The sequence below is a fragment of the Erpetoichthys calabaricus genome, chromosome 14, assembly GCF_900747795.2.
Source record: "Erpetoichthys calabaricus chromosome 14, fErpCal1.3, whole genome shotgun sequence".
NCBI classification, from domain to species: domain Eukaryota; kingdom Metazoa; phylum Chordata; class Cladistia; order Polypteriformes; family Polypteridae; genus Erpetoichthys; species Erpetoichthys calabaricus.
This window is the reverse complement of record NC_041407.2, coordinates 33,292,022-33,319,623: the sequence shown is the minus strand read 5'-3', so window position 1 is coordinate 33,319,623 and position 27,602 is coordinate 33,292,022. Positions and strand designations below refer to the sequence as shown.

The window sequence follows — 27,602 nt, the reverse complement described above, 5'->3', positions numbered from 1 at the left end:
GGCTGAACGCACCCCAAGGAGACGCGGTCGCTCCTCCGAAACCCCCTCTTAAACTGTGATACAATGGGAAACAAATAGCTTTTTTTTTTGTTACCTCCTCTTTGCTCGATCAGCTGCTCGTTTGCTGCTGCTGTTGTCGTGCTGTGTGATCTGCATCTCGTGCGGCGCTTCAAACATTTAAAAGCCTGTACAGAAGTTGTCCTATTCTTTGTCTTTTATTTCTGGCCGAGGGCGTGGTTAAATGTCTTGGCACAAATTCTCGTTTCGCAGGACGTGAGTTTTTGATATTTTTTAGTTTATAATTTAAAAAATGGAATAAGAATCTGAAAATCTAACAACATCACATTAAAGTTTGATAAATTCCGAAAAGAATGATACCAAACATATATATGTAGGTTTAAAAATAAGCCGGATTTAAAGTGGAACAAAAAACGTGATACAAAAATGTCACATAAAAACATTGCCAAAATCACTGCATTTTTAGGCTTAGGATTTTTTTTATATATATATTATATATTATTATATTATATATTATTATTGCTATTTTTGTTATTATTACTAAGGTGTTATTACTGCCGAGAAGTGTAGGACCCTTAAAACCTTAAAGGGTCTTACCAAAGCTCATCAAGCAATCCACTCCTCATCTTCAGTAGCTGGCGTTTGTATAACAATCCTATATACGGTTTGAATCATCTCCTGTTAACTTATTTTATGGATAACCTCACCCTGCCACATGGAATCATTAGGACAGAACACATATAAAAAATGAGACTCATGAGCATGACAGAACATAAAACAAATGCTGGGGAACTGATATTTTTAGACACGATTTTATACAGGAAATTTTGTTGACACTTTGATAATATTAAGAATATAAACACAGCTATGTTTTCTTCAGATTGGGAAAAAATAGTAAAATCTGAAACATTATTGGCCGATTTTTGCAAAAATTAAATAGCTGCAGAATTTGCTTTTCAGGCTTATAAAATTTGATCTGTCAAATAATAAACAGTACCTGAGCCACAAACTTAAGAGTCTGGAACTGCATGGTGTCCTCTAACAGCTGAAAGACTGAACAGCATACTGCTAAAACCCCAAGAGTAGCTTAAAATGGAACCCAATATCAACATTTATATATAAATAAAATACACAGAAGGGACTTAATACACATAATGGGTTATTTAAATTTGTATAAAAAGCACAAGAGGTAACAGACATAAATTCAGACAATTAAAGAACAGACTTCTTTTTTTGCGGGCATGTTTTTCTGAAATCCTTCTCATTTGATTCAGCAACATAAATGAACCTCAAAGTTAAAAACATAAAATACAAATAAAAACAAAATCTGAAATGTTAATTCAATTGAATGTGGTACAATTACAGTATAAAGACAGGATTCAAAAGAAACTGGTTATTTAATTTTGACCGTAATATGCAAAGGTGAAAACAAATGAATTGCAGGATATTCAGGAAATGTTCTTTAAGAAAAAGAACATAATTAAAATAAAATACTCAGATGTCTCTTTCTTAAACAGAAAAAAAAAATTCAAAATTAAAATTATCCTAAAGCAGCACATTTCATAATCCTAAATGATCTTTCATAATCCTTTATACATAATTAGTAGTAACATTGTTGGGGAGCTGTATTTCATATTGTTAATCCTACACTCTTCATGTGTTCAAATGCTTCTGATTCTATCACAAAAATACTAAAACCGACAAGCACTTAGCATCCATGTTATCTTGCTACTGTGAAGTATAAATCTGATGGCATGTGTGTTAACATAAAAACCTGGCAAAACATCAAATAAGATGAATGAGAAACTTACAAGCCACCTACAGTTATCGCTTCATACTGTAACTGAGTAATTTAAATTAATCCAAATGTGTAAAACCATGACCATTGAAGATGACAAAATTGTTTTAATTATAATAAAAAAAAATCTGGGGCGGGTCCTGCATACGACTGCACTTTGCACTGGCCCTTTTGGTCACAAGTAACAAGCTTTTGAGGAAACAAACTTTACTGATTGCCACAGACTCCTCTTATCTCCTGCTAATATGTTGGCCACATGTGTAGGTAGATACCAGGCTGAGGATAACAGACTTAGTTCTTCTTTGTGCCTGGGTACTTGTTAAAAAGGTTGATGCTACTTTTGGATCCGGTTAAGGAAGATTCTTGTCTAACTTTGTTCAGGGTCGTCTTTTTGATAGCTGCTGGAGAGATTTTCTCTTGGTCAGCCAAGAACTGAAGTTCCCTAAGGAAAAAAATTGAAATGGAAATTCTGTAATGAAATACTGACGCTATACAAAAAGCTACCACATTACAACTAGAGATCCTGCAGGTTCAACAGCTTCAACAGGAATTCATCCCACAAAAATAAATGTTTGTAATGAAATGATGCATCTTCTGAATACCAGCAACAAGTAAAACAATTCACTCTTCCCTGTGAGCTAGAGACCATGGGCTAGCACTCGGAGTTGGATTGGCTTCACATACATTTCATTATACTATGTACCTTCAGGTATGTCAGACTGTAATTTGTTTAAAGCCTCCATGAAGAACGGATGGCTTGCAATGCAGCTTAAAAAAAAATACAAGCAATTATATATTATCATGTGCATCCCATTTACAAACCACTACAACAGATTCAAAATGTATTTTTGCATTTGTACAGAACATTTTCTACAATGATAAACCAACCCTTACAGGGAAATTACGTAGAACAAGATGTCAACCATGATTAGTAGCAGAACAACCATTGAGATGGTCTTGGGCGGAAAGATGTGATCTTAAACTGTAACCATAAATATTCAACTGACTGACATATTCTCTCCTCTGGTCAAGAGTTGCTTTCCTCTTTGCCTTTACCCAAAAGTTACATTTTGCCCCTAGGTTTCCTTCAAGTAAATTAATATCTGGCAGAATTCTATTTGAAAATAATCCCTAAAAGTTATAATGTCCATGTCTCTTCTCTACTTTTTATGGTTCATTGGTATGGCTCACTTCTACTCTGTGCTGACCAAACAATCCAATCCAAATGCTATCAGAGCTGTTTTGTTAGCACAATATTAGGCAGATGGCTTTAATGTTGTGGGTGACTGGTGCAGTGTACATACATGATACTGTTAGTCTAATATATTAATCCTGCAACTTGAGTTTGGTAGGAAACAATTCTAAGATTCCACTTTTGGTTGAGGCGGTCTGTAAGGCAATAGTTGTTGTTACAGAATTATAACATACACGGCCTACTGGTGGGTTTAAAGGCTACACAATTCAAAAAAGACACAATGTGCAGCAAATTTAGGACTTGAAGTGAATGCTAATTCAAATCTATTCCTAGTCAAGACCCCTGTTTGAGTTAATGTGTAAGTGCACCTACACCATGTCTTGCCTTTTGGGCTGCATGGGGTGCAAGCGACACTCCATCATCTGGTGGACAAGCTGCTATGGCCCCATACTGCCTACAGTGGCACCTATCTGGATGACGTGGTCATCTATTCCAACATCTGGGAAGAACATGTGAGCCATGTTTTGGTCGTATCGTAATCAATTCACAAATACAGCCTCCGTATTAATCAAAACAAAAAAAATGCTATTTCAGACTTACTGAGGCTAAGCTTTAAGGCTGTGCGGTGGGTCATGCTATGGGTCAAACTGCAGTCCTCTAAAGCTGCTGCCATTTTTTTGCACAAATAAAACAAAGGCAAGTCCAACGTTTTTGGAAATAGCAGAATATCACTCATGCTTCATGGTTTGGTTCTCAGAAGGAGCTATGCCTTTAATTTAACTTGGAAATGGGCCCCAAATGCAGTGGTGTGGACTCCAAATGTTGAGGCACTGTTCTCTGAGCTAAAGAAGGCTCTTACATCAGAACCGGTATGAATTGCTCCGGACCTTTATTTACCTTTTTCCTCCAGGCCGACATCTCCAACGAAGACCTGAAAGCAGTGTTTAGTTAGGTGGCTGATGGAGTGACGCATCTCAGCTGGAAACCATTGGACCAGGAGAGGGGGTATTCAGCTATTGATTGGAAAACCCTTGCCATTAAGTGGGCAGTCACACAGCTTAAGTATTATGTCCTGGGTCAGGAATTTACCTTGGTGACTGACCACACTCCTTTACAGTGGCTTGCCACCCACAAAAAAAAACAAATGTAGGGTCACACGGTGATTCCTCAACCTTCAGCCTTACTGTTTCAAGGTCTCTGACTGCCAAGGTGTACTCGATGCCAATGTCCTTTCTTGGGTCCACAAATTCTTGGTTAGATCTGCTCACCCCCACCTTAGCTGAGCTAGAGGAAGCCATGTAAGGCATAAGCGCTTTGGAGTTATCTTAAAACACCTGCAGTGACAAAAGGGGTTGTCCCCAACATTCCTTTGTTGTACCCATGATCTCTTTTCACAGTGTGCTTCCATATATACTAATATACCATCCATCCATTTTATAAACCCATTTGTCCAAAACAGGGTCAAGAAGCTGCAGTCTATCCCAACAAGCACTGCACACAAGGCAGGAAAAATTAACTGACAGGGAGACAGTGCATTTCAAGGTGAAAACACACAAACAACCAGTTATTCAAAATTCAAGGATGACTAAAGACCTCCCAGACATAATCTCCTATAGTGGCTCTCTCAGTCTGCTTAAGAAGTAAAAAAATGAACACTCTGAGCAGCATGGAAGTCAACTGTTAAGTACTGTTGCCTAAAAACATGGCCGATTGTAGTTTTGGTGGAGTTTGTACATGTTGCCTGTGCTGCTTTGACAGCCTCTGAAAGTTTACGCAGTTTATGTGACAGGGATTTACATTTTCAGCTTTTATTTTTCGGTTTATATGGTTGTACTCCTAGAAACTGACCGCTGGCACTACACTAAACTACCCCTTAAACCATCTGCCACATACCCACTCCAGCCCTTCAAGAAAAAAATAAAACCAAATTAATTTTAATAAATTAACGAATGGACCGACATGCATCCTATTACAAATTCCCTTTCCAGAGACAAATGTGAACAACCTCTCCAGACATACTATCATATTAAAATAACAAGTCAGTTTACTCCCGCTGTCATCATCCATTCTTCATTAAATTCTTGATCAACTCAATCCAGCCTCAGTTTTTTAAGGGGGTGGGAAGGCTTCAGTATACCCTGGCATTTTATAGCAAAAGGAAGAAACCTGCCCTGAACAGGGAACTTGTCCATTTTAGTGAAAACTTGTGCTCAGGCCAATAAAGATTAGCAATGAACCAAACCTGCATGACTGAGATGAGGGATAAAAAGTGAAACAACAAAAGAATGTGTAAACTAGACACAGACAATGACCAGTACCTGGAGCTTTGAGGTGCCATAGCTAACCACTGTGCTGAACCCCTCAGAAACAAAGGTGAATTTAAAAAGACATAACATTTAGAGCGTCATAAAGATTGAGACCACAAATTCAAGCGATCCTCTGGACTTGTGTTACCTGTGTACCTTCACTAGCTGTAACCTTGATCTTGGACATACAAATTCAATAATCCATCTCCTATTACTCTGCTCTAAGCAATTTCTAAATTGTGTGATTTAGGCTTTTGTACTACATCAGACTAAAGCTTTACCTTAAACTGCATTTAATCTGAAAATGTAAAAGCACTTCAATGATTTTTTAACTTATACCGGGTATATGAAACACCATTTGAACTGCAGAAGGCTGCCCCTTTGAAATGTTTACATGTTTACAGGATTAGACATGAAGACTTAGAACTATGCAGAAAGTCTGGTTTCAGGAACAAAAAGCAGGACGATGGAGCATATGGAATTGTTTACTGGGGAAATGGTGTAAATATTTCAAATAGGATGATTGAAGTAGGAGGTATACCACTCTGCTACTCCTAGAAATAGAACGCTGGCACTACACCGGGCTACCCCTTAAACCATCTGCCACATACACAGTCCAGCCCTTTAAAACATTTAAAAAAATCATTTTAGTGCGTAATTAATCTACTAAAGTCTCCATACCTTCAAATTTGAGTTTTGTCTTGCTGGATGTTATCATGCAAAGCCTTTTGACCCTCTCTCTGAATCCAGCCACCTGGACTAATCTATATAGATAAAACTTCAGCCTCAGACAAGAAAAATGGACAAGTTCCTATTGTACCAGGAACTCTTCTTTGATGATGTTGATGTACTGCACTCACTGTTGTCTCTTTTAAAAGTTTGAAAAAAAAAAAGTTGAAAAGTTGCTTTAAAAGTCAAGCTAAGTGTATTCTTTCGCTAATATTCATATTTGAAGTGTATGTGGGTGTTATACTGTTTAATACTGGTTATTGTGCGCACATTTCATTTTTATTCTCTTTGAGGAAATGATGCTTAAACAAGTCAGCAGCACTACAGTATCAGCTGGCTGAGTACAGTGCAAGAAAATGCTAACTTCGAAGCAATTTGTTCATGAAGTTGTAAGACTGGCCCAGAATGAGACTGATGGCCTGGCTCACAGCATTACATTAAACTGTGAGTGATGGATATTTGGACATCGACCCACATGTAAGATAACAAAAAGACTTTATGCAGTGATACCTGTTTTTTCACAATTATATCCATGGATATTCATTTTTAGCATAGTTCAAAAACTGTGTTTAAGCATTATGTTCACTTTGTCATTTAATCCTTTACATAAAAAAAACAGAACAGAAAACAAATTATCCAGCCACAGGGGATGCACAAACCAGTCTGTTTCTTCGTACCAGTCCAAAGCCCGGATAAATGGGGAAGGTTACGTCAGGAAGGGCATCCGGTGTAAAATTTTCCCAGATCAACATGTGGACAACGGAAAGAGGAGAGGAGGAAGGTAAAGAGAGTGGAACTGTGGGTAGGAACTTTGAATGTTGGCAGTATGACTGGTAAGGGGAGACACTTAGCCGATATGATGGAGAGAAGGAAGGTTGATATATTGTGCACTCAAGAGACTAAATGGAAGGGCAGTAAGGCCAGGTGAATCGGAGGTGGATTCAAATTGTTCTACCATGGTGTGGATGGGAAGAGAAATGGGGTAAGGGTTATTCTGAAGGAACAGTATTTCAAGAGTGTTTTGGAGGTGAAAAGAGTATCAGGCAGAGTAATGATTATGAAGGTGGAAAGTGGAGGTGTGACGATGAATATTGTTTGTGCATATGCCCCGCAAGATGGGTGTACGATGGATGAGAATGAAGATTTCTGGAATGAGTTGGATGAAGTGATGGACAGTGTTCCCAAAGGACAGATAGTGGTGAGTAGGTATGGTGTCAAGGAGAGGAATGAAGAAGGTCAGATGACAGTGGATTTTTCCAAAAGGATGGACATGGCTGTGGTGAATATGTATTTTAAGAAGAGGGAGGAACATAGGTTTATGTACAAGAGTGGAGGATGATGCACACAGGTAGATTATATCCTATGCAGAAGAGTCAATCTGAAGGAGATTAAAGACTGCAAAGTGGTGGCAAGGGAAAGTGTAGGATGGTGGTCTGTAGGATGACTTTGGAGATCAAGAACAGGAGGAGAGTGAGGGCAGAGCCAAGGATCAAATAGTGGAAGTTGAAAAAGGAAGACTGCAAGGTTGAGTTTAGGGAGGAGGTAAGACAGCACTGGATGGCAGTGAAGAATTACCAGACAGCTGGGCAACTACAGCAGAAGTAGTAAGGGTGACAGCAAGAAGGGTGCTTGGCGTGACATCTAGAAAGAGGAAGGAGGAAAAGGAAACCTGGTGGTGGAATGGGGAAATACAGGAGAGTATACAGAGGAAGAGGATGGCAAGGACAAAGTGGGATAGTCAGAGAGATGCAAAAAGTAGACAAGAGATAAGGCACAAGGTAAAGAGAGGGGTGACAAAGGCTAAAGAAAAGGTGTATGATGAGTTGTATGAGAGGTTGGACACTAAGGAGGGAGAAAAGGACCTGTACCGATTGGCTAGACAGAGGGACCGAGCTGGGAAAGATGTGCAGCAGGTTAGGGTAATAAAGGATAAAGATGGAAACATACTCACAAGCGAGGAGAGTGTGTTGAGCAGATGGAAAGAGTACTTTGAAAGGCTGATGAATGAAGAACATTAGAACACTCTAGACGAGAACAGGCCATTCAGCCCAACAAAGCTCGCCAGTCCTATCCACTTATTTCTTTCAAAAAAACATCAAGTCGAGTTTTGAAAGTCCTCAACGTCTTAGTGTCTACCACATTACTTGGTAGCTTATTCCAAGTGCCTATTGTTCTTTGTGTAAAGAAAAACTTCCTAATGTTTGTGCGAAATTTACCCTTAACAAGTTTCCAACTGTGTCCCCATGATGTTGATGAACTCATTTTAAAATAACAGTCTCGATCCACTGTACTAATTCCCTTCATAATTTTAAACACTTCAATCATGTCACCTCTTAATCTTCTTTTGCTTAAACTGTATAGGCTCAGCTGTTTTAATCTTTCCTCATAATTCAACCCCTGTAGCCCTGGAATTGGCCTAGTCACTCTTCTCTGGACCTTTTCTAGTGCTGCTATGTCCTTTTTGTAGCCTGGAGACCAAAACTGCACACAGTACTCCAGATGAGGCCTCACTAGTGCATTATAAAGGTTGAACAGAACCTCCTTGGACTTGTACTCCACACATCGTGCTATATAACCTAACATTCTGTTAGCCTTCTTAGTGGCTTCTGAACACTGTCGGGAAGACGATAGCTTAGAGTCCACTATGACTCCTAAATCCTTCTCATAAGGTGTACTCTCGATTTTCCAACCACCCATTGTGTATTCAAATCTAAAATTTTTACTTCCCATGTGTAATACTTTACATTTACTGACATTAAAATTTTATCTGCCACAAATTTACCCAAGCCTGTATGCTATCCAAGTCCTTCTGTAATGATATAACGGATTCCAAATTATCTACTAATCCACCTATCTTGGTATCATCTGCAAACTTAACCAGCTTGTTACTTATATTTCTATCTAAATCATTTATATACATATTAAAAATAGCAGCGGCCTAACACTGACCCCTGTGGAACACCACTCTTAACACTGGCCAGTTCTGATGAGGTTCCTCGCATCATCACCCTCTACTTCCTGTGTCTGAGCCAATCCTGCACCCATCTAAAAACCTCACCCTGAACTCCCACTTCTTTTAATTTGATGCCCAACCTCTCATGTGGCACCTTATCAAATGCTTTCTGAAAGTCAAGATAAATAATATCATATGTTCCACTTTGATCGTATCCTTTTGTTGCCTCCTCATAGAATTCCAGCATGTTAGTAAAACATGACCTCCCTTTCTGAACCCATGGTGACTGTTCACAATAACTCCTGTCCTTGCCAGGCGTTGCTCAATCTTATCCTTAATAATTCCTTCCATTAATTTTCCTGTGATGCATGTTAAGTTTACTGGCCTATAGTTGCTTGGATCTGCCCTGTCACCCTTTTTATATAATGGGATGATATTTGCCATTTTCCAGTCCTTCGGAATCTCTCCAGTGCGCAGTGACTTCCTAAAAATATGTGTCAAGGATTTATATATGTACTCACTAGCCTCCTTAAGAACACGAGGATAAATATTATCTGGTCCTGGTTATTTGTTTGATTTCATCTTATTTAATCTGAGCAGCACTTCTCCCTCTACAATTTCCAAATCCCTCAGTACCTCCTTAGTAGTCGCGTTTACCTCAGGGAGGTTATCCACTTGGTCACTTGTGAACACCTCAGAAAAATGTTTAGGGCATTTGCTATTTCACTGTCTGTATCATTTAACTGTCTGTATCATTTCTGATTCACTTGATCTCATCCTTGAGAAAGAGAGAAGGTTGAATTATATGGCAATAGTGAATCAGGAAGTGCAACAGATTAGAAAGGAGGAAGTAAGGACAACTATGAAGAGGATGAAGAATGGAAAGGCTGTTGGTCCAGATGACATACCTGTGGAAGCATGGAGATGTTTAGGAGAGATGATAGTGGAGTTTTTAACCAAATTATTTAATGGAATCTTTGAAAGTGAGAGCATGCCTGAGGAGTAGAGAAGAAGTGTACTGGTGCCGAATTTTATGAATAAGGGGAATGTGCAGAGCTGTAGTAACTATAAGGGGATAAAATTGATGAGCCACAGCATGAAGTTATGGGAAAGAGTAGTGGAAGCTAGGTTAAGAATGGGGCGATGATTAGTGAGCAGCAGTATGGTTTCATGCCAAGAAAGAGCACCACAGACTCAATGTTTGCTCTGAGGGTGTTGATGGAGAAGTATAGGGAAGGCCAGAAGGAGCTGCATTGCATCTTTGTGGACCTGGAGAAAGCATATGACAGGGTGCCTCGAGAGGAGTTGTGGTATTGTATGAGGAAGTCGGGAGTTGCAGAGAAGTACGTAAGAGTTGTACAGGATATGTACGAGGGAAGGGTGACAGTGGTGAGGTGTAACGGATGCATTCAAGTTGGAGGTGGGATTACATCAGGGATCGGTTCTGAGCCCTTTCTTATTTGCAATGGTGATGGACAGGTTGACAGACGAGATTAGACAGGAGTCCCCATGGACTATGATGTTTGCCGATGACATTGTGATCTGTAGTGAGAGTAGGGAGCAGGTTGAGAAGACCTTGGAGAAGTGGTGATATGCTCTAGAGAGGAGAGGAATGAAGGTCAGTAGGAACAAGACAGAATACATGTGTGTAAATGACAGGAAGATCAGTGGAATGGTGAGGATGCAGGGAGTAGAATTGGCAAAGGTGGATGAGTTTAAATACTTGGGATCAATAATACAGAGTACCAGGGATTGTGGAAGTGAGGTGAAAAAGAGAGTGCAGGCAGGGTGGAATGGGTGGAGAAGAGTATCAGGAGTAATTTGTGACAGACGGGTATCAGCAAGAGTAAAAGGGAAGGTCTACAGGATGGCAGTGAGACCAGGTAAGTTATATGGGTTGGAGACGGTGGCACTGACCAGAAAGCAGGAGACAGAGCTGGAGGTAGCAGAGTTAGAGATGCTAAGATTTACACTGGGTGTGATGAGAATGGACAGGATTAAAAATTAGTGCATTAGAGGGTCAGCTCAAGTTGGATGGTTGGGAGACAAAGTCAGAGAGGCGGTATTGCGTTGGTTTGGACATGTGCAGAGGAGAGATGCTGAGTATATTGGGAGAAGGATGCTAAGAATAGAGCTGCCAGGTAAGAGGAAAAGAGGAAGGCCTAAGAGAAGGTTTATGGATGTGGTGAGAGAAGACATACAGGTGATGGGTATGACAGAGCAAGATGTAGAGGACAGGAAGATATGGAACAAGATGATCCGCTGTGGCAACCCCTAACGGGAGCAGTAGAAAGAAGAAGAAAAAGAAGAAGACACACAGTAGATCTGTGAAACAGTTAAGTGCAGCAGGGCAATTGGAAATTTGAGGTCAGCTCAGCAATTAATAAGCTATGAAATGAATTGCTTTTGCTCTTCTCATATATCCAGGACAGGAAATAACCCCAATTGAATACAAAATATATTTAAATTCTTTGCATTAAAAAGTGCTTCTCTGACACTGGCACTCTAGTTTGAGTAAAAACTCTCATCACTCACTCCTAATGGCAACTGGTTCCTTTACATGTTGTGTTTGGCCGACTGTGTTGAAGGAACTGGCATAACTTTATTTTTATTCCTCCACAGTTTTTACTCTCTTAGTCGCCTATATGATGGGAGCACATGAATAAGTATTTAGTTTCTTTCTACGTCATTTATCTCAGCTATAGTGATCCACTATTGCAACAGCTCATTCTACACAAAGATGTTCAATAACTTCCCCCTGTCCCCAACAATGCCCAAATAATGTTCTGATGCTTAATGAATTTCATATCCTTGTATATACTGTATATTAACAGTACTTCTTACCATACTTTTTAAAGATGTCCTAATTTCCCAAGAGACTCCATTCTTCCTCATACACTTCCAATCTCAAACCATATTATTCATGTTTGACATACACGTGACAACATCCATCCATCCATCCATCCATTTTCCAACCTGCTGAATCCAAACACAGGGTCACGGGGGTCTGCTGGAGCCAATCCCAGCCAACACAGGGCACAAGGCAGGAACCAATCCCAGGCAGGGTGCCAACCCACCGCAGGACACACACACAAACACACCCACACACCAAGCACACACTAGGGCCAATTTAGAATCACCAATCCACCTAACCTGCATGTCTTTGGACTGTGGGAGGAAACCGGAGCGCCCGGAGGAAACCCACGCAGACACGGGGAGAACATGCAAACTCCACGCAGGGAGGACCCGGGAGGTGAACCCAGGTCCCCAGGTCTCCCAACTGCGAGGCAGCAGTGCTACCCACTGCGCCACCGTGCCGCCCCACGTGACAACAATTGTAACAAAATAAAAATATTTCAAGAATTAGTGGCCACTAAATAATCTTGTAGCTGCTACTGAGTTGGCAAGGTAGGATTCAGCATGATTCAAATACATAGCAAAAGAAATTTCTCAAACTTTATTAGACTGTTTTAAAAGTTTAGTGAAAATTTAAAAAGGAACAAGGGACAAAAATTCAGAAAAAGTTATAACACACGGAGAATAAAAGGCAAGAAAAAGGAAAAAAAGGGGTTCTTTTCTGTTTCACTACAATCTTAGCTTTCTCATGTTAAAGTACAGTTACTTTCTAACTTACAGGCTGTGTTATTTCTCAATAGCAAACTTACATTGGCTTCACTTAGCACATTCTGTACGTACATCACATACGATCTGAAATCATCTGCCCACCATGCCTTACCAAATGCAAGGCAGATCATACACTGGAACTAGTCTATAGTCAGAATGACAACAAAGTATTAAAGTATTCCATTTTCAATTTAGCTTGTGGGGGTTATAATAGAGCCTCCTGTAGACAATGCACTAATATATAGGCAAACATTTTAACATAACCTAACTAACTAACAAATGGCTGTTACAAATATAATTAAAAGGATATATCAAATCTGAACTGTAAGGCAGAACTATTTCACATGAAGGTCAAGCATAAGACATTTCACATAAGCAAGAACCTGATAGAATATCATGGTTACAGAGGGACACAGGGAGAAGGGCATTTAGGGAACTATCATTCACTGAACTCATTTTTTATACAGTTGAATGAGATAATAAAAAAGACCTGCTAACAGACCCTGGTCATGTCTTTCTGTCTATCACAATTGTTTAACATCTTACTGCTGTCTTGCTGGATTTAATTCAGTGCTTTACAACTTTGGTGCTTATTATGAAGGAATGAAGTAACAGATGTCAGGTATATTTATATTAAAACAAATATTAAGGACAGGCAAGAAAACAAATAGATCTGTTGAAGACCACAAATTCTTTCTGATAATTTATTTTAAACTGAAATAAAATGGTCATTTGAACATCAAGGTTAATGAAATGCAGGAATCTAACATGTCAGATACAACCAAAATATTTGATACATTACACACCTGGTCCTGATGCAGGAGGCCTCCACAGCATTGATAAGAAGACTGCGAAAACCCCCACTTTCCATGACATGCAGGGCATGGATGGTAGCACCACCTGGAGAACACACATTGTCCTTCAACTGGCCAGGATGTTGCTCAGAATCCAGCAACATCTTTGCTGCTCCCTGCATTACAAAGACAGCAAATAAGAAAGTGTGGTCAGATGAGATAATGTCCTATACTGAAGCCAGTTTCATCACATTTCTCTATCCAATGATTTCTGATATTTATGCATTGAAAAGGCAAAACTAGGAAACATCACTACCCACACTGATGAATCTTTACATTTGTCTCCACCTATCTTAATTTACTAGTTATTTTCCACTACTGTACTCGACAGCTTGCAATAAAGGTTTCCAAGCAATCAATCTACAGTACCTTGATATTACATAACACCTTCAGGGTACTCACTAAGCACGGTTTACAAAGCAAAGCAGACTATAATTATTCTAGAAGTAAAACATTAAATCTTAAAATGCAACTAAACCCCAGTGGGTGATTACTCTTTTCTAGAAAATGCCAGCAAATGCTCAGTGCAATAGTGACCATTATGAGTAACAGTTTGTCAAGACTAATTATATTCTTTGTTTAAACCCATTTTAGCTAGCTTAGTCCAAAACAGATTTGCAGAATTTCAAAATTACAGAGATATACATAATTTTAAAAACTTAAAAAAAAAAAAATAACATAAAATAAACACTTCAACAGAATGATTATAGTGACAAGTTCAAGGTACACTGGGTGGGGGCTGGAGTTGCATGCAGATGTTGTAGGTAAATTTGCATGGAAAGTAGCATGGAAGAGCAACATAGTCAGGTATTTAAATCAGAAAGTATACTTTATGTTCTTGATTGTAACCTGAAGGAAATTATTGGGCATCTGCTGAATAGGCTTTTAACCATACTAACATACATTTGCCAAGTGAGTAAATATAACTGGGGTGAGATTGACAGTATTTGTGTGCTACCTATTCTGACTACCAGAATTTACTAACAGTCTAAGTGTGAAAATTTGACAGTACTAGCAACACTGATGGTAGGAATGCTTTTACAAAAGAGGAAACCGATCAGGGAGGCACATGGTAAAATGAACACAGGAGTACTGGTGAACTGAGTGGCAGTGGGTCACAACACCAATGTCAAGACTCCATGTCCTACAAATTTTGCTGCCCTCAATGAATGACCTAGTAACACCTCAGATAGATGCTAGTTCTACATGTGGGTTTTCACCTGGACTACTTGTGTCACAATAAATATTTTAAATAATCTTTCTTTCTTTCTTTCTTTTAGTACACGAAGCGGAAGTGAAAGCAGACAATGGCCAACAGTGAGATACAGCACATTGTTGAAAAACTCCAGGCCCTCGACAATCAGATCCAGAAACTCCTGTCCAGACGGAGGCAGCTGAGGGAACTGAAGGCTCATCTACTGAATGAGTCCTTCCAGACTTCTGAGATCAATGCAGAAAATCACAATTCAGCCACCTTGACTCCACACTGTGCCGCTAACTTTCAGGGCCAAGTGAGTTTTATCCCCATGCCTCGTTTAAGACTAGATCACCTCCATCTTCCCAGGCAAGCATCTCCACCCAGAACCGGGTTTGACCCTCTTTGCTCCCCCACTGTGCTGGCAACACCAGGTGATGTATTTGTGATTGTGCAAGGCCTAAACATTTCTTGCCCTAATCAGAAATCTTTTGTTTCTTGTTTTCCCGGTGCTCGTGTTCGAGATGTTATGAGAAGAGCGCTGACAGTCTTTGAGAGGAACAAGAACAGTGCAGTGGGACCCATCATAATACATGCCAGGGTAAACAATGTTAGATACCAACAGTCAGAGATTCTTAAGGTGGACTTTGCAGCACTTAAGCCACAAAGGAGAGGACCCCAGCTGCGAGAATCTTCATCTTGGGTCCCTGACCTCTGGTTAGAAGATCAAATGAGTACTATAGTCGTCTGCTGTCATTAAACATCTGGGTGAAAGGCTTCTGCAAGAGACAAAACGTCAGGTTCATCGACAACTGGGATCTCTTCTGGGAGAGGCCGCGTTTCTTCAGGCAGTATGATCTGCATCCTAATGGATTTGGTGCCCATGTCCTCTCCGAAAACATCTCTAAGGTATTTTGTCTCTCTTGACTACAGTGTATCCGGAAAGTATTCACAGTGCGTCACTTTTTCCACATTTTGTTATGTTACAACCTTATTCCAAAATGGATTAAATTCATTTTTATCCTCAAAATTCTACACACAACACCCCATAATGACAACGTGAAAAAAGTTTACTTGAGGTTTTTGCAAATTTATTAAAAATAAAAAACTGAGAAATCACATGTACATAAGTATTCACAGCCTTTGCTCAATACTTTGTCGATGCACCTTTGGCAGCAATTACAGCCTCAAGTCTTTCTGAATATGATGCCACAAGCTTGGCACACCTATCCTTGGCCAGTTTCGCCCATTCCTCTTTGCAGCACCTCTCAAGCTCCATCAGGTTGGATGGGAAGCGTCAGTGCAGAGCCATTTTAAGATCTCTCCAGAGATGTTCAATCGGATTCAAGTCTGGGCTCTGGCTGGGCCACTCAAGGACATTCACAGAGTTGTCCTGAAGCCACTCCTTTGATATCTTGGCTGTGTGCTTAGGGTCGTTGTCCTGCTGAAAGATGAACCGCCGCCCCAGTCTGAGGTCAAGAGTCCTCTGGAGCAGGTTTTCATCCAGGATGTCTCTGTACATTGCTGCAGTCATCTTTCCCTTTATCCTGACTAGTCTCCCAGTCCCTGCCGCTGAAAAACATCCCCACAGCATGATGCTGCCACCACCATGCTTCACTGTAGGGATGGTATTGGCCTGGTGATCACTCAGTTTAGATGGTCGGCCAGCTCTAGGAAGAGTCCTGGTGGTTTCAAATTTCTTCCACTTACGGATGATGAAGGCCACTGTGCTCATTGGGACCTTCAAAGCAGCAGAAATATTTCTGTAACCTTCCCCACATTTTTTTTTGTTCTTTATTTCGCCTTATACAATTTCTTGTATTAGGAATTTGTTAGTTTTCGCATACCCCTTGGGGTCAGAGCTAGGGATGGGAATTGATAAGATTTTCACGATTCCGATTCCATTTTCGATTCTGTTTAACAATTCGATTCTTTATCGATTCTCCTATCGATTCTTATTTTTAAAAAAGGTGAACACACAGGTCGATTAGCTTAGAACTTTGTTTTATATCTTATCTTTGAACAAGATAGAAATTTAGGAGTAGCATGACCTTACAAACCCAACAGTGAGATCTTAAGAGATCCACAGCCTACGGCTCCTCGATGGGGTGCCACGGGGTCCCCAGAAAAAAATTTGTAAAAGTAAAATAATAATAAAATAAATATTCTTCTGTAGCAATAACAAAGTATAACATGAATTATTCTGTGGCAATTACACAAGAATGTCCAGTAACATTTACAATCTCCTTTTTTAAAAGTATATATGAGCTGAGCACTCAAAAATAAAACTACATCAGCCAGCAACACATACAATCAACTCAAGTCCAATGGAACTGTGCACTGTGCAATTCTGCAACTATCAACTATTTTGACAGCTACATCCATGTTGGTCGCATTATCAACAGTGGCTGCCACAACCTTGCCTTTGATACCATACTCCTCCAAGATCTCATCAATCTCCTCTGCTACAGCTGTCCCTATCTGTGCCTGGTACACTGGTTTGGTTTTGAGGACTTTTTCTTGAGCCTGGCCATTCCTGACCTAATGCAGCGTTACTGTGAGGTAATGATCTTGACTAAAACTTGTCCATCCATCTGCAGTGATGGCTGCCTTCAACACGTTTCAGCTCAGAAATCAGATTTGCCTTTTTAACCACATACCAAACAGGGATCAAGTGGTTGGTTAAACTGTCTCTGTTTGGGGCTTTGTACTTAGGGTTCAGAGTCTTTGTCTTTTCTCTAAAAGATATATACAGTAATCCCTCCTCCATCGCGGGGGTTGCGTTCCAGAGCCACCCGCGAAATAAGAAAATCCGCGAAGTAGAAACCATATGTTTATATGGTTATTTTTATATTGTCATGCTTGTGTCACAGATTTGCGCAGAAACACAGGAGGTTGTAGAGAGACAGGAACGTTATTCAAACACTGCAAACAAACATTTGTTTCTTTTTCAAAAGTTTAAACTGTGCTCCATGACAAGACAGAGATGACAGTTCTGTCTCACAATTAAAAGAATGCAAACATATCTTCCTCTTCAAAGGAAACAGAGAGGAATGCAAACAAATCAATAGGGCTGTTTGTTTTTAAGTATGCGAAGCACCTCCGGTACAAAGCTGTTGAAGGCGGCAGCTCACACCCCCTCCGTCAGGAGCAGAGAGAGAGAGAGAGACAGAGAAAAACAAAGTCAAAAATCAATACGTGCCCTTTGAGCTTTTAAGTATGTGAAGCACCGTGCAGCATACTTAAAAGCTGCACACAGAAGGTAGCAACGTGAAGATAATCTTTTAGCATTTTTAGACGAGCGTCCGTATCGTCTAGGTGTACGAACAGCCCCCCTGCTCACACCCCCTACGTCAGGATCACAGATAGTCAGCGCAAGAGAGAGAGAAAGAAAAGTAAGTTGGGTAGCTTCTCAGCCATCTGCCAATAGCGTCCCTTGTATGAAATCAACTGGGCAAACCAACTGAGGAAGCATGTACCAGAAATTAAAAGACCCATTGTCCTCAGAAATCCGCGAACCAGCAAATATCCGCGATATATATTTAAATATGCTTACATATAAAATCCGCGATAGAGTGAAGCCGCGAAAGGCGAAGCGCGATATAGCAAGAGATCACTGTAAATGGAAACTGATGAAACATCTGGTAAGAGGAGAACATGCAACTTTGACATTCCCTGACTTAGCCTACAATTAAACACATTCACTTACCGAAAATTGGGGCCATCTACTGTGGCAAATGGGTGCAAGCCTTTTACCACAAACTTAGTCACTGCTCGGTGACATTCGTCTATCCTGGCCTGTGTCATTTTATTTTTTCCCACCTCTGTGAAAGGAGAAGCTACCGGTAGACTGCAGCGAGAACTGCCAGCATCTGAGACAGCCAGACTCTGTCTGTCTCTCTCGTCATGGTCATCTAAATGCAATGCACAGTAATAACAGGTTTTGCAATAAGGCAAATCGCGCTAACATAATATGCAATGTTAGTTGATTAGTTACCTGCCGTATTAACAGGAGAGGACGTGCAAACGTTACTGCTGATGCTGGGTTGAATTTTAAAGTTCGGAGCGGATCAAAAACACGACATTCATTTAAGGTTATCGCGTGTTTTGTGAGCAAATGCTTTTGCATATTCGTAGTGTTTCCTCCCTTTGATGAAATATCTACTTTGCAAGTATTGCAAGTTGCCCTGTTGTCATCCTTTCTCGTAAAGTATAACCAAACTTTTGAGCATTTGTGCCGCTTAGGCGCCATGTTTCCTGCTGGGTAAATGACGCTACGCAACGTGGTGACGTCATTCAAGGCGACTGGAATCGATAGGGGAATCATTTGCAAAAATGGCAAACAATTCCAAGGAATTGAAACAGTGGGAACCGGTTCTCAACAAGAACCGGTTTTCGATTCCCATCCCTAGTCAGAGCGCAGGGTCAGCCATTGTACAGCGCCCCTGGAACAATTACAGGTTAAGGGTCTTGCTCAAGGGCCCAGCAGAGTAGGATCTCTTTTGGCAGTGACGGGGATTCGAACAGGCAACCTTCGAGATACCAGCACAGATCCTTAGCCTCAGAGCCACCACTCCGCCCTAATTTGTGCCTCGAGACAATCCTGTCTCTGAGGTCTACAGACAATTCCTTTGACTTCATGCTTGGTTTGTGCTCTGGCATGAACTGACAACTGTGGGACCTTATATAGACAGGTGTGTGCCTTTCCAAATCATGTCCAGTCAACTGAATTTACTACAGGTGGACTCCAATTAAGCTGCAGAAACATCTCAAGGATGATCAGGAGAAACAGGATGCACCTGAGCTCAATTTTGAGCTTCATGGCAAAGGCTGTGAATACTTTTGTACATGTGCTTTCTCAAATTTTTTTATTTTTAATAAATTTGCAAAAACCTCAAGTAAACTTTTTTCACATTGTCATTATGGGGTGTTTGTAGAATTCTGAGGAAAAAAATGAATTTAATCCATTTTGGAATAAGGCTGTAACATAACAAAATGTGGAAAAAGTGATGCGCTGTGAATACTTTCCGGATGCATTGTATGTACTCTTAATTCTAATTCTTTCCATAATGCCTTGCTAGGACATGATCACTCTATAGTGAACTCTTCTTCAAAAGTCCTCTAGATGTGCACTTTATTAAAACTATAAATTAAATAAGAAATCCACAAAAAGCGGCACTAATACGAATAACTTATTTACCATTTTGAACAGCCGTAATGCTCCAACAATTCAGTTCTGCACTTCAGAGACCTTAAATATGGCGTTATTAAAATGTCAGACCATTAACCAAGATGTTTTCCATCAACGATCTTATTAATGACAGGAAAATCAATTTTATTGCATTAAGTGAAACTTTGCTTAGATCTGATGTTGCACTTGTTTTAATCAAATCTGCACCTCCAAATTACAGCTTTACTCATGCGGATCGCCAAGGTAAGAAAGGTGGCGGTTTAGCAAATATTTACTCGAGCTTGTTAAAGTGTAAAGATGTCAGCTTTGGTACACTCAAGTCTTTTGAGCATCTTACCATTGTTATTCATCGATTTTTTCAGTCTCTAGTATTGTCCTTGTATAGACCTCCTAAATATAATGCATCTTTCTTTGAGGAATTCTCAGATTTAGTGTCAATTATAATTACCAGCTATTACAGGTTCCTAATAGATGGTGCCTTTAATTTTCATATCAATAATCAGTGTGACCCAAAAGCAAAATAATTCATGAACCTCCTGCACTCCTTTCATCTGAGCCAGAACATTAGTCAGCCAACACACAAAGGAGGGCACATGCTGGATTTAGTGATTCCTAAAGAATTAAAAGTTGATGTGAGAAAGATCATGGATATCAGTTTATCAGACCATTTTCTCTTACTATTTAATATAGAAATACTGATAGATAAAATTAATGAGAAGCATACAGTTAAAAACGCTTCTTTGATTCATCTGCAGCTTCAAAGTTTACAAACATTTAAAGCAACCAGTCCATTTGTAATGCTTACTACAATAGTAAGGTGGAAAATGTTAAAGTGAGAGCTGCCGTTGACATAGTCGCTTCTGAAAATACAGTTAAAAAATCCTCCAGCACTGTTACACCATGGAAGACCCAAAGAGTGTGATTTAAAGAAAGCATGCCGGAGAGCTAAGTGTAAATGAAGAAAAACTACATTGATTATCCACTATGAGATATTTAAGGCTAAAATAACAGAATACAACAACATAGCCTGTCTTGAGAGGTGGTCCTATTTCTCTAAAATTATAAATAATAATGCTAGTAATCCGAGAGTTTTATTCTCTACTATTGATTGTTTGCTAAACTCAGGTCACTCAATGGAATGCCTCTGAAAAACTTCCAGTGAAACTTGTGAGGCTTTTTCTAGATTTTTTAATCACAAAATTAATGATATCAGAAATAATATAGTACATCCCCCTAATAGTGATCCTCTTAAACCCCGGTATTCCATTTTAAGAAAACTAAATTCTTTCACCAGGATAGATTTACTCGATTTATATAAAATAATTGCTTAACTGAGAGACCCTCCACCTGTATCCTTGACCCAATACCAACAAGTTTTTTTTTTTTTTCAAAGAAGTATCTGATGTACTAACTAACTGACAATGTTCTTGACATAGTAAATTCATCATTAGATACAAGGGGTCTTCCCAGACTGTCTCAAGACTGCTGTTGTTAAACCCCTGCTCAAGAAAAATAATCTCGACTTCTCTGTTTTTGAAAATTTCAGACCTATTTCTAACCTGCCTTTCTTAAGTAAAATCTTAGAAAAGGCACACATTATGCAACTAAATGATCACTTGAATAAACATGCTGTTCTGGACAAGTTTCAGTCAGGTTTTTGAACAAATCACAGTACAGAAACTGCACTCGTTAAAATAGTAAATGACTTGCAGGTTAATGCAGACAGAGGCTGTGTTTATCTGTTTTCATCCTCTTAGATCTGAGTGCCGCATTTGATACCATTGATCACAATATTGTTATAAATCGCCATAGTCAGTGGCTGGGCCTCTCTGGTAATGACTTAAATTGGTTTGAGTCTTACTTGACAGGTAGAAAATTCTTTGTTAGTTGTGGTAATTATACTTCAAAGACACATGATATTCTATATGGTGTCTCACAAGGATCTATCCTGGGTCCACTGCTCTTTTCGATCTACATGCTTCCATTAGGTCAGATTATCTCAAGGCATAATGTGAGCTACCACAGCTATGCTGACGACACACAACTGTATTTATCAATAGAGCCAGATGACCCCGACTCTACATTGGTTACCCGTGTCATTTAGAATTGACTTTAAAATACTGTTTACGGTTTACAAAGCCTTAAATAATCTCACTCCATCCTATATCTCGGAATGCCTTTCACCTTACACTCCAAATCGTAACCTTAGATCTTCAAATGTGTGTCTGCTTAGAATTCCAAGAACGAAACTTAAAAGATGTGATGAGGCAGCCTTCTGTTGTTATGCACCTAAAATCTGGAATAGTTTACCGACAGAAATTCGTCAAGCTAATACGGTGGAGCACTGCTAAAAACTATTAATTTAACATGGCTGTCTCATAGCTTCATTTTAGTGTAACTCTGATATTCTATTAATGCATTTTATTATCTTTTTTTTTTTCATGGCTCCAAAATCCGTACTAACCCCTACTTTCTCTGCTGTTCTCTTTCGGTTTTCTTTGGTGGCAATCTGCGCCACCACTACCTGATCAAAACAGGATGCAGTCCCTACATTGATGGATTGAAGGCCAGAGGTCCACATGTCCATCATTGTCAAATTCTTCCATGTGAAGCCTGAAATCCATGAGGACTGATTGAGATCATTGATGTTAGGTAGAATGCCTAGAGGGGGCTGAGCAGTCTCATGGCCTTGGAACCCCTGCAGATTTTTTTTTTTTTTCTGTCCTCCCTGGCCATCGGACCTTATTTTATTCTTTGTTAATTAGTATTGCCTAATTTTATATATACAGTATATATTTTTTCTTTTTTTCTTTCTTCATCTTGTAAAGCACTTTGAGCTACATCATTTGTAGGAAAACGTGCTATACAAATAAATGTTGTTGCTGTTGTACCTAACAGCAAGACGGTTTGCACTCATATGAAAAGAGAAGCAAGCATTACATCAGGCAAGTGGAAATGATGAGTTTTATACATTCTTGTTCATCATGGAGTCACAGAATGGCAACATGTTGTATGTTTGTGGGAAAGGCAAAAGAATTTCCCTGCACTTTGTACATATGGCACCACTACTACTTAGAAGCACTAAATCATATGGTCTATGGCTCTCTCTCTATCCTCAAAAAACGTACAGGTTAGGTTAATTAATGACTCTAAACTGTCTCTGTGTGAACATGAGCATGGGTTTGCATGTGAGTGGGCCCTGTGATGAACTGGTGCCCTGTGCAGGGCTGCCCCCTGCCTTGAAACAACTACTGTTAGGACAGACTCAACACCCCCATAACCCTACTGTGGTCAGCTGGGACTAAGAACATTATTTTTCAGAATAAGTAAGTCAATAAATTGTATAAAGATATTAAAAATGTATAAATTTAAAATGTAATTGTTTTGATAGAATACACATAAATCTGAATTTGATATTTGCTTTGCTTAAAAATAGTGCAGAAAACATGACCTAAACATAAAGTAACATTCACAAACTTACTTAATGAAACTCAGGGTCATTTGGAGAATGAAATCATGACTTAAATAGATCAAAAATAAAACACAACTTAGCCTAATGGCCAAGACTAAAGCAAGAGCAGCAGGAAGAACTGGTGTAAACATCTCCAAAGAAACACTAAATCAGGATCTGCGCTGGACGGCTTCTGGAAGTCAGTTGAAAGTGGATAAATACTTGTCGTATCCGCTATATTAAGTGTTAATAAATAAGTTAGATAAAACATTCAGCTTTTTACCTTTTGCAGCAATAAAAGACGCTGCCATTAGTACAATATTCCTTAACAGAAAAAAATATTAATTTCTTTACAAAGACTAGATTTCTCAATAAAATGAAAAATGCTACACTCTCTCAGTCTTGCATTACTAACCAGTAGGGCTTGGGCTCCCAATCTGACTGCTAGTCGCCTTGGTAATCCCATTTTCACTCCACCATCTGCCAAAGCATCCAGTGCTGTAAATGCCTAAGAGGAAAAAAAGGGATCATGAAAGCACGATAAAAACAGAATATTTAATATTTTAAATTATACACAAAATATACATACAAAAATACATACACACATCAATACATCATACTTCAGCTTATGTCTACTTTGTGAAGTTTGTGTAAGAGAGGATAAAATGCTCTAGAAAACACCTTAATAGACCCAGGATGAATCCTAATGGAGGAAAACAGTAAGTAAAATCTAATATACTTGAAAAAGTGAACCATATACCTTCAGGTTGCTGGTACAAAAAACCCAATTAAGGCAGGAAACCAAAGTTAAAGGCCATTGAGAAATTACAGTGGTGTGAAAAACTATTTGCCCCCTTCCTGATTTCTTATTCTTTTGCATGTTTGTCACACAAAATGTTTCTGATCATCAAACACATTTAACCATTAGTCAAATATAACACAAGTAAACACAAAATGCAGTTTTTAAATGATGGTGTTTATTATTTAGGGAGAAAAAAAATCCAAACCTACATGGCCCTGTGTAAAAAAGTAATTGCCCCCTTGTTAAAAAATAACCTAACTGTGGTGTATCACACCTGAGTTCAATTTCCGTAGCCACCCCCAGGCCTGATTACTGCCACACCTGTTTCAATCAAGAAATCACTTAAATAGGAGCTGCCTGACACAGAGAAGTAGACCAAAAGCATCTCAAAAGCTAGACATCATGCCAAGATCCAAAGAAATTCAGGAACAAATGAGAACAGAAGTAATTGAGATCTATCAGTCTGGTAAAGGTTATAAAGCCATTTCTAAAGCTTTGGGACTCCAGCGAACCACAGTGAGAGCCATTATCCACAAAAGGCAAAAACATGGAACAGTGGTGAACCTTCCCAGGAGTGGCCGGCCGACCAAAATTACCCCAAGAGCGCAGAGACGACTCATTCGAGAGGTCACAAAAGACCCCAGGACAACGTCTAAAGAACTGCAGGCCTCACTTGCCTCAATTAAGGTCAGTGTTCACGACTCCACCATAAGAAAGAGACTGGGCAAAAACGGCCTGCATGGCAGATTTCCAAGACGCAAACCACTGTTAAGCAAAAAGAACATTAGCGCTCGTCTCAATTTTGCTAAGAAACATCTCAATGATTGCCAAGACTTTTGGGAAAATACCTTGTGGACTGATGAGACAAAAGTTGAACTTTTTGGAAGGCAAATGTCCCGTTACATCTGGCGTAAAAGGAACACAGCATTTCAGAAAAAGAACATCATACCAACAGTAAAATATGGTGGTGGTAGTGTGATGGTCTGGGGTTGGTTTGCTGCTTCAGGACCTGGAAGGCTTGCTGTGATAGATGGAACCATGAATTCTACTGTCTACCAAAAAATCCTGAAGGAGAATGTCCGGCCATCTGTTCGTCAACTCAAGCTGAAGCGATCTTGGGTGCTGCAACAGGACAATGACCCAAAACACACCAGCAAATCCACCTCTGAATGGCTGAAGAAAAACAAAATGAAGACTTTGGAGTGGCCTAGTCAAAGTCCTGACCTGAATCCAATTGAGATGCTATGGCATGACCTTAAAAAGGCAGTTCATGCTAGAAAACCCTCAAATAAAGCTGAATTACAACAATTTTGCAAAGATGAGTGGGCCAAAATTCCTCCAGAGCGCTGTAAAAGACTCATTGCAAGTTATCGCAAACGCTTGATTGCAGTTATTGCTGCTAAGGGTGGCCCAACCAGTTATTAGGTTCAGGGGGCAATTACTTTTTCACACAGGGCCATGTAGGTTTGGATTTTTTTTTCTCCCTAAATAATAAAAACCACCATTTAAAAACTGCATTTTGTGTTTACTTGTGTTATATTTGACTAATGGTTAAATGTGTTTGATGATCAGAAACATTTTGTGCGACAAACATGCAAAAGAATAAGAAATCAGGAAGGGGGCAAATAGTTTTTCACACCACTGTATCTGCTACAGTTGAAAAAGTCCAAAGTAGGAGTAGGGAAACAACAATAAGGTGAAATTAAAGTTACTGCCACTGCGGGTAGAAAAGGGATAACTAATAATGTGTGGAAATGTTGAAAGCAGCAATAAACAAAGAAGAAAAGACAAAGCTGAAACAGTAAAACTGACTGTCTTTGATTAGAGAAACCTCTGGAACTCTGATGAAAGCTCATGTTAAAAATAAATAAATAAATAATTCATTTTTAAACTTGTTACCAAAATTCACAGACACAATACATTTTTGAAACAAATATACTGTTTGTTAGCATGTGAAAAAATCAATTATAGTTTTAAACCAACCAGCATCTTGATAAACTTTTTTCCTTACACTGCAACATTTTGACTGTTGTATCTGCTTCCTGTCACTTATAGTAATGAATCAGCTTACACAAAAAGAGTGAAAATACACATTGTAGCATAAAGAACATTTTATCTTTGTATTTTTAATTCTCTTCAAAATGTTATCATGTTTTTTCAACACGTTTGAGTGATGCTTATCAAACATGAACCTGCCAGGGGACAATTGGCTTCAGTTCTGGCAAGATTGACATTCTTAACAAAACAAAATAATAATTTTAAAGGCTGTCTTTAAAATTACCTCCATTTTTTAAATAAACGGAACTCAAAATGTTAAAGTCGTTCTATATTAGAGTAGTTATAAACTGTATGGTACATGTGTTGCTCTGCCTCTCCATCTCATTCAGTCCAACAACATTAGTGATTTTAGTTTTGGTAAACTTGTTGGGTGTACCATTATTTTTAGAACATATTTACAAATTGCCATATTACTGCACAATAATATTTACAAGATAAATGTTAATTATTCATAAATTTATCCATATCTAATTCTTTTTAGTGTTCATTAATTAAAGTGGAAAGCCTTTGCTTTAAGTTTTCTAAAGTTATTATCAAACCACACAATAAAAATGTATTGTTATACACTTAAAAATTTAAGACTGAAAAAATGGTAGTATTTCAAAACATTTCAATACCTAGAGGTGGTAAATCACAAAAAAAAAAAAAAGACGACACAGGTCATGTGATGTTTGATCATGCACTAGTCAACAGTTGCTTTGATTAACACGTTTACTATTACCCAGATTACGATGTGTGTCTGCTGTTAGCATAGACCTACGGTCACGCACTGGCATTGGGCTTGTACTAGTGGAGAGACACAGACTAGATGGTACAACATTTTGTGGGACCTTGGCTTAAGAAAAGTTTAGGAACTTCTGATTTAGAATAAACAATGTCTTATGTCTGTTTTTACCTGCATAACTATCAATCTTTAATTTAATATTGTTTTTTGTATCAGTAAGGTGCTGCTGGAGTATGTGAATTTCCCCTTGGGATTAATAAAGTATCTATCTATCTATCTATCTATCAATTTTAAAACAAAAATAGTCTTTGCAGACTACTGTATGCTCCTGCACATTTTGCAGGTGCTACATAATCTCACAGAGAAATGAATGTATAAATACAACACTAAACTAAAAATGTGTCTAAATCTGTATTTGATGAAAAGCTTGGTATGGCAACTTGCTGCTGAATTTTCAATAGTTTAATATATTAATACTCAAAAACACTTCAACAGCAGATGGCTCAACAGCAAATTGGCGGACTCTTGGTCAGCCAGATGTAAATTAAAATAATTCAGAAATATCAGGCAATTATGTTACCATTCAAATAGTACGGACCAAATTAATAAATCTATTGCTCAGTTAATTCTGCCTATCTTTTGTTTCAGTTTTACTTAAATACCTTTTAAACGTATATAAACACATCACTGACATACTGCAGCAT

The 27,602-nt window shown here is 39.0% G+C and overlaps 1 protein-coding gene across 1 annotated transcript in view; it reads right to left on the bottom strand.

The window, feature by feature from the left end:
- Window positions 1-1,164: 1,164 nt before the first annotated feature.
- The window catches only part of pycr1a (pyrroline-5-carboxylate reductase 1a), a 65,153-nt gene continuing 38,715 nt past the window's right edge, over window positions 1,165-27,602 (bottom strand). The window contains exons 6-8 of the mRNA XM_028819234.2: window positions 23,730-23,822; window positions 13,430-13,593; window positions 1,165-2,258 (exon numbers count right to left, since the gene is read on the bottom strand). Of these exons, the coding sequence (XP_028675067.1) occupies window positions 2,108-2,258; window positions 13,430-13,593; window positions 23,730-23,822 (408 nt within the window). The 3' untranslated portion in view covers window positions 1,165-2,107. The remainder of the gene's footprint in view (window positions 2,259-13,429; window positions 13,594-23,729; window positions 23,823-27,602) is intronic.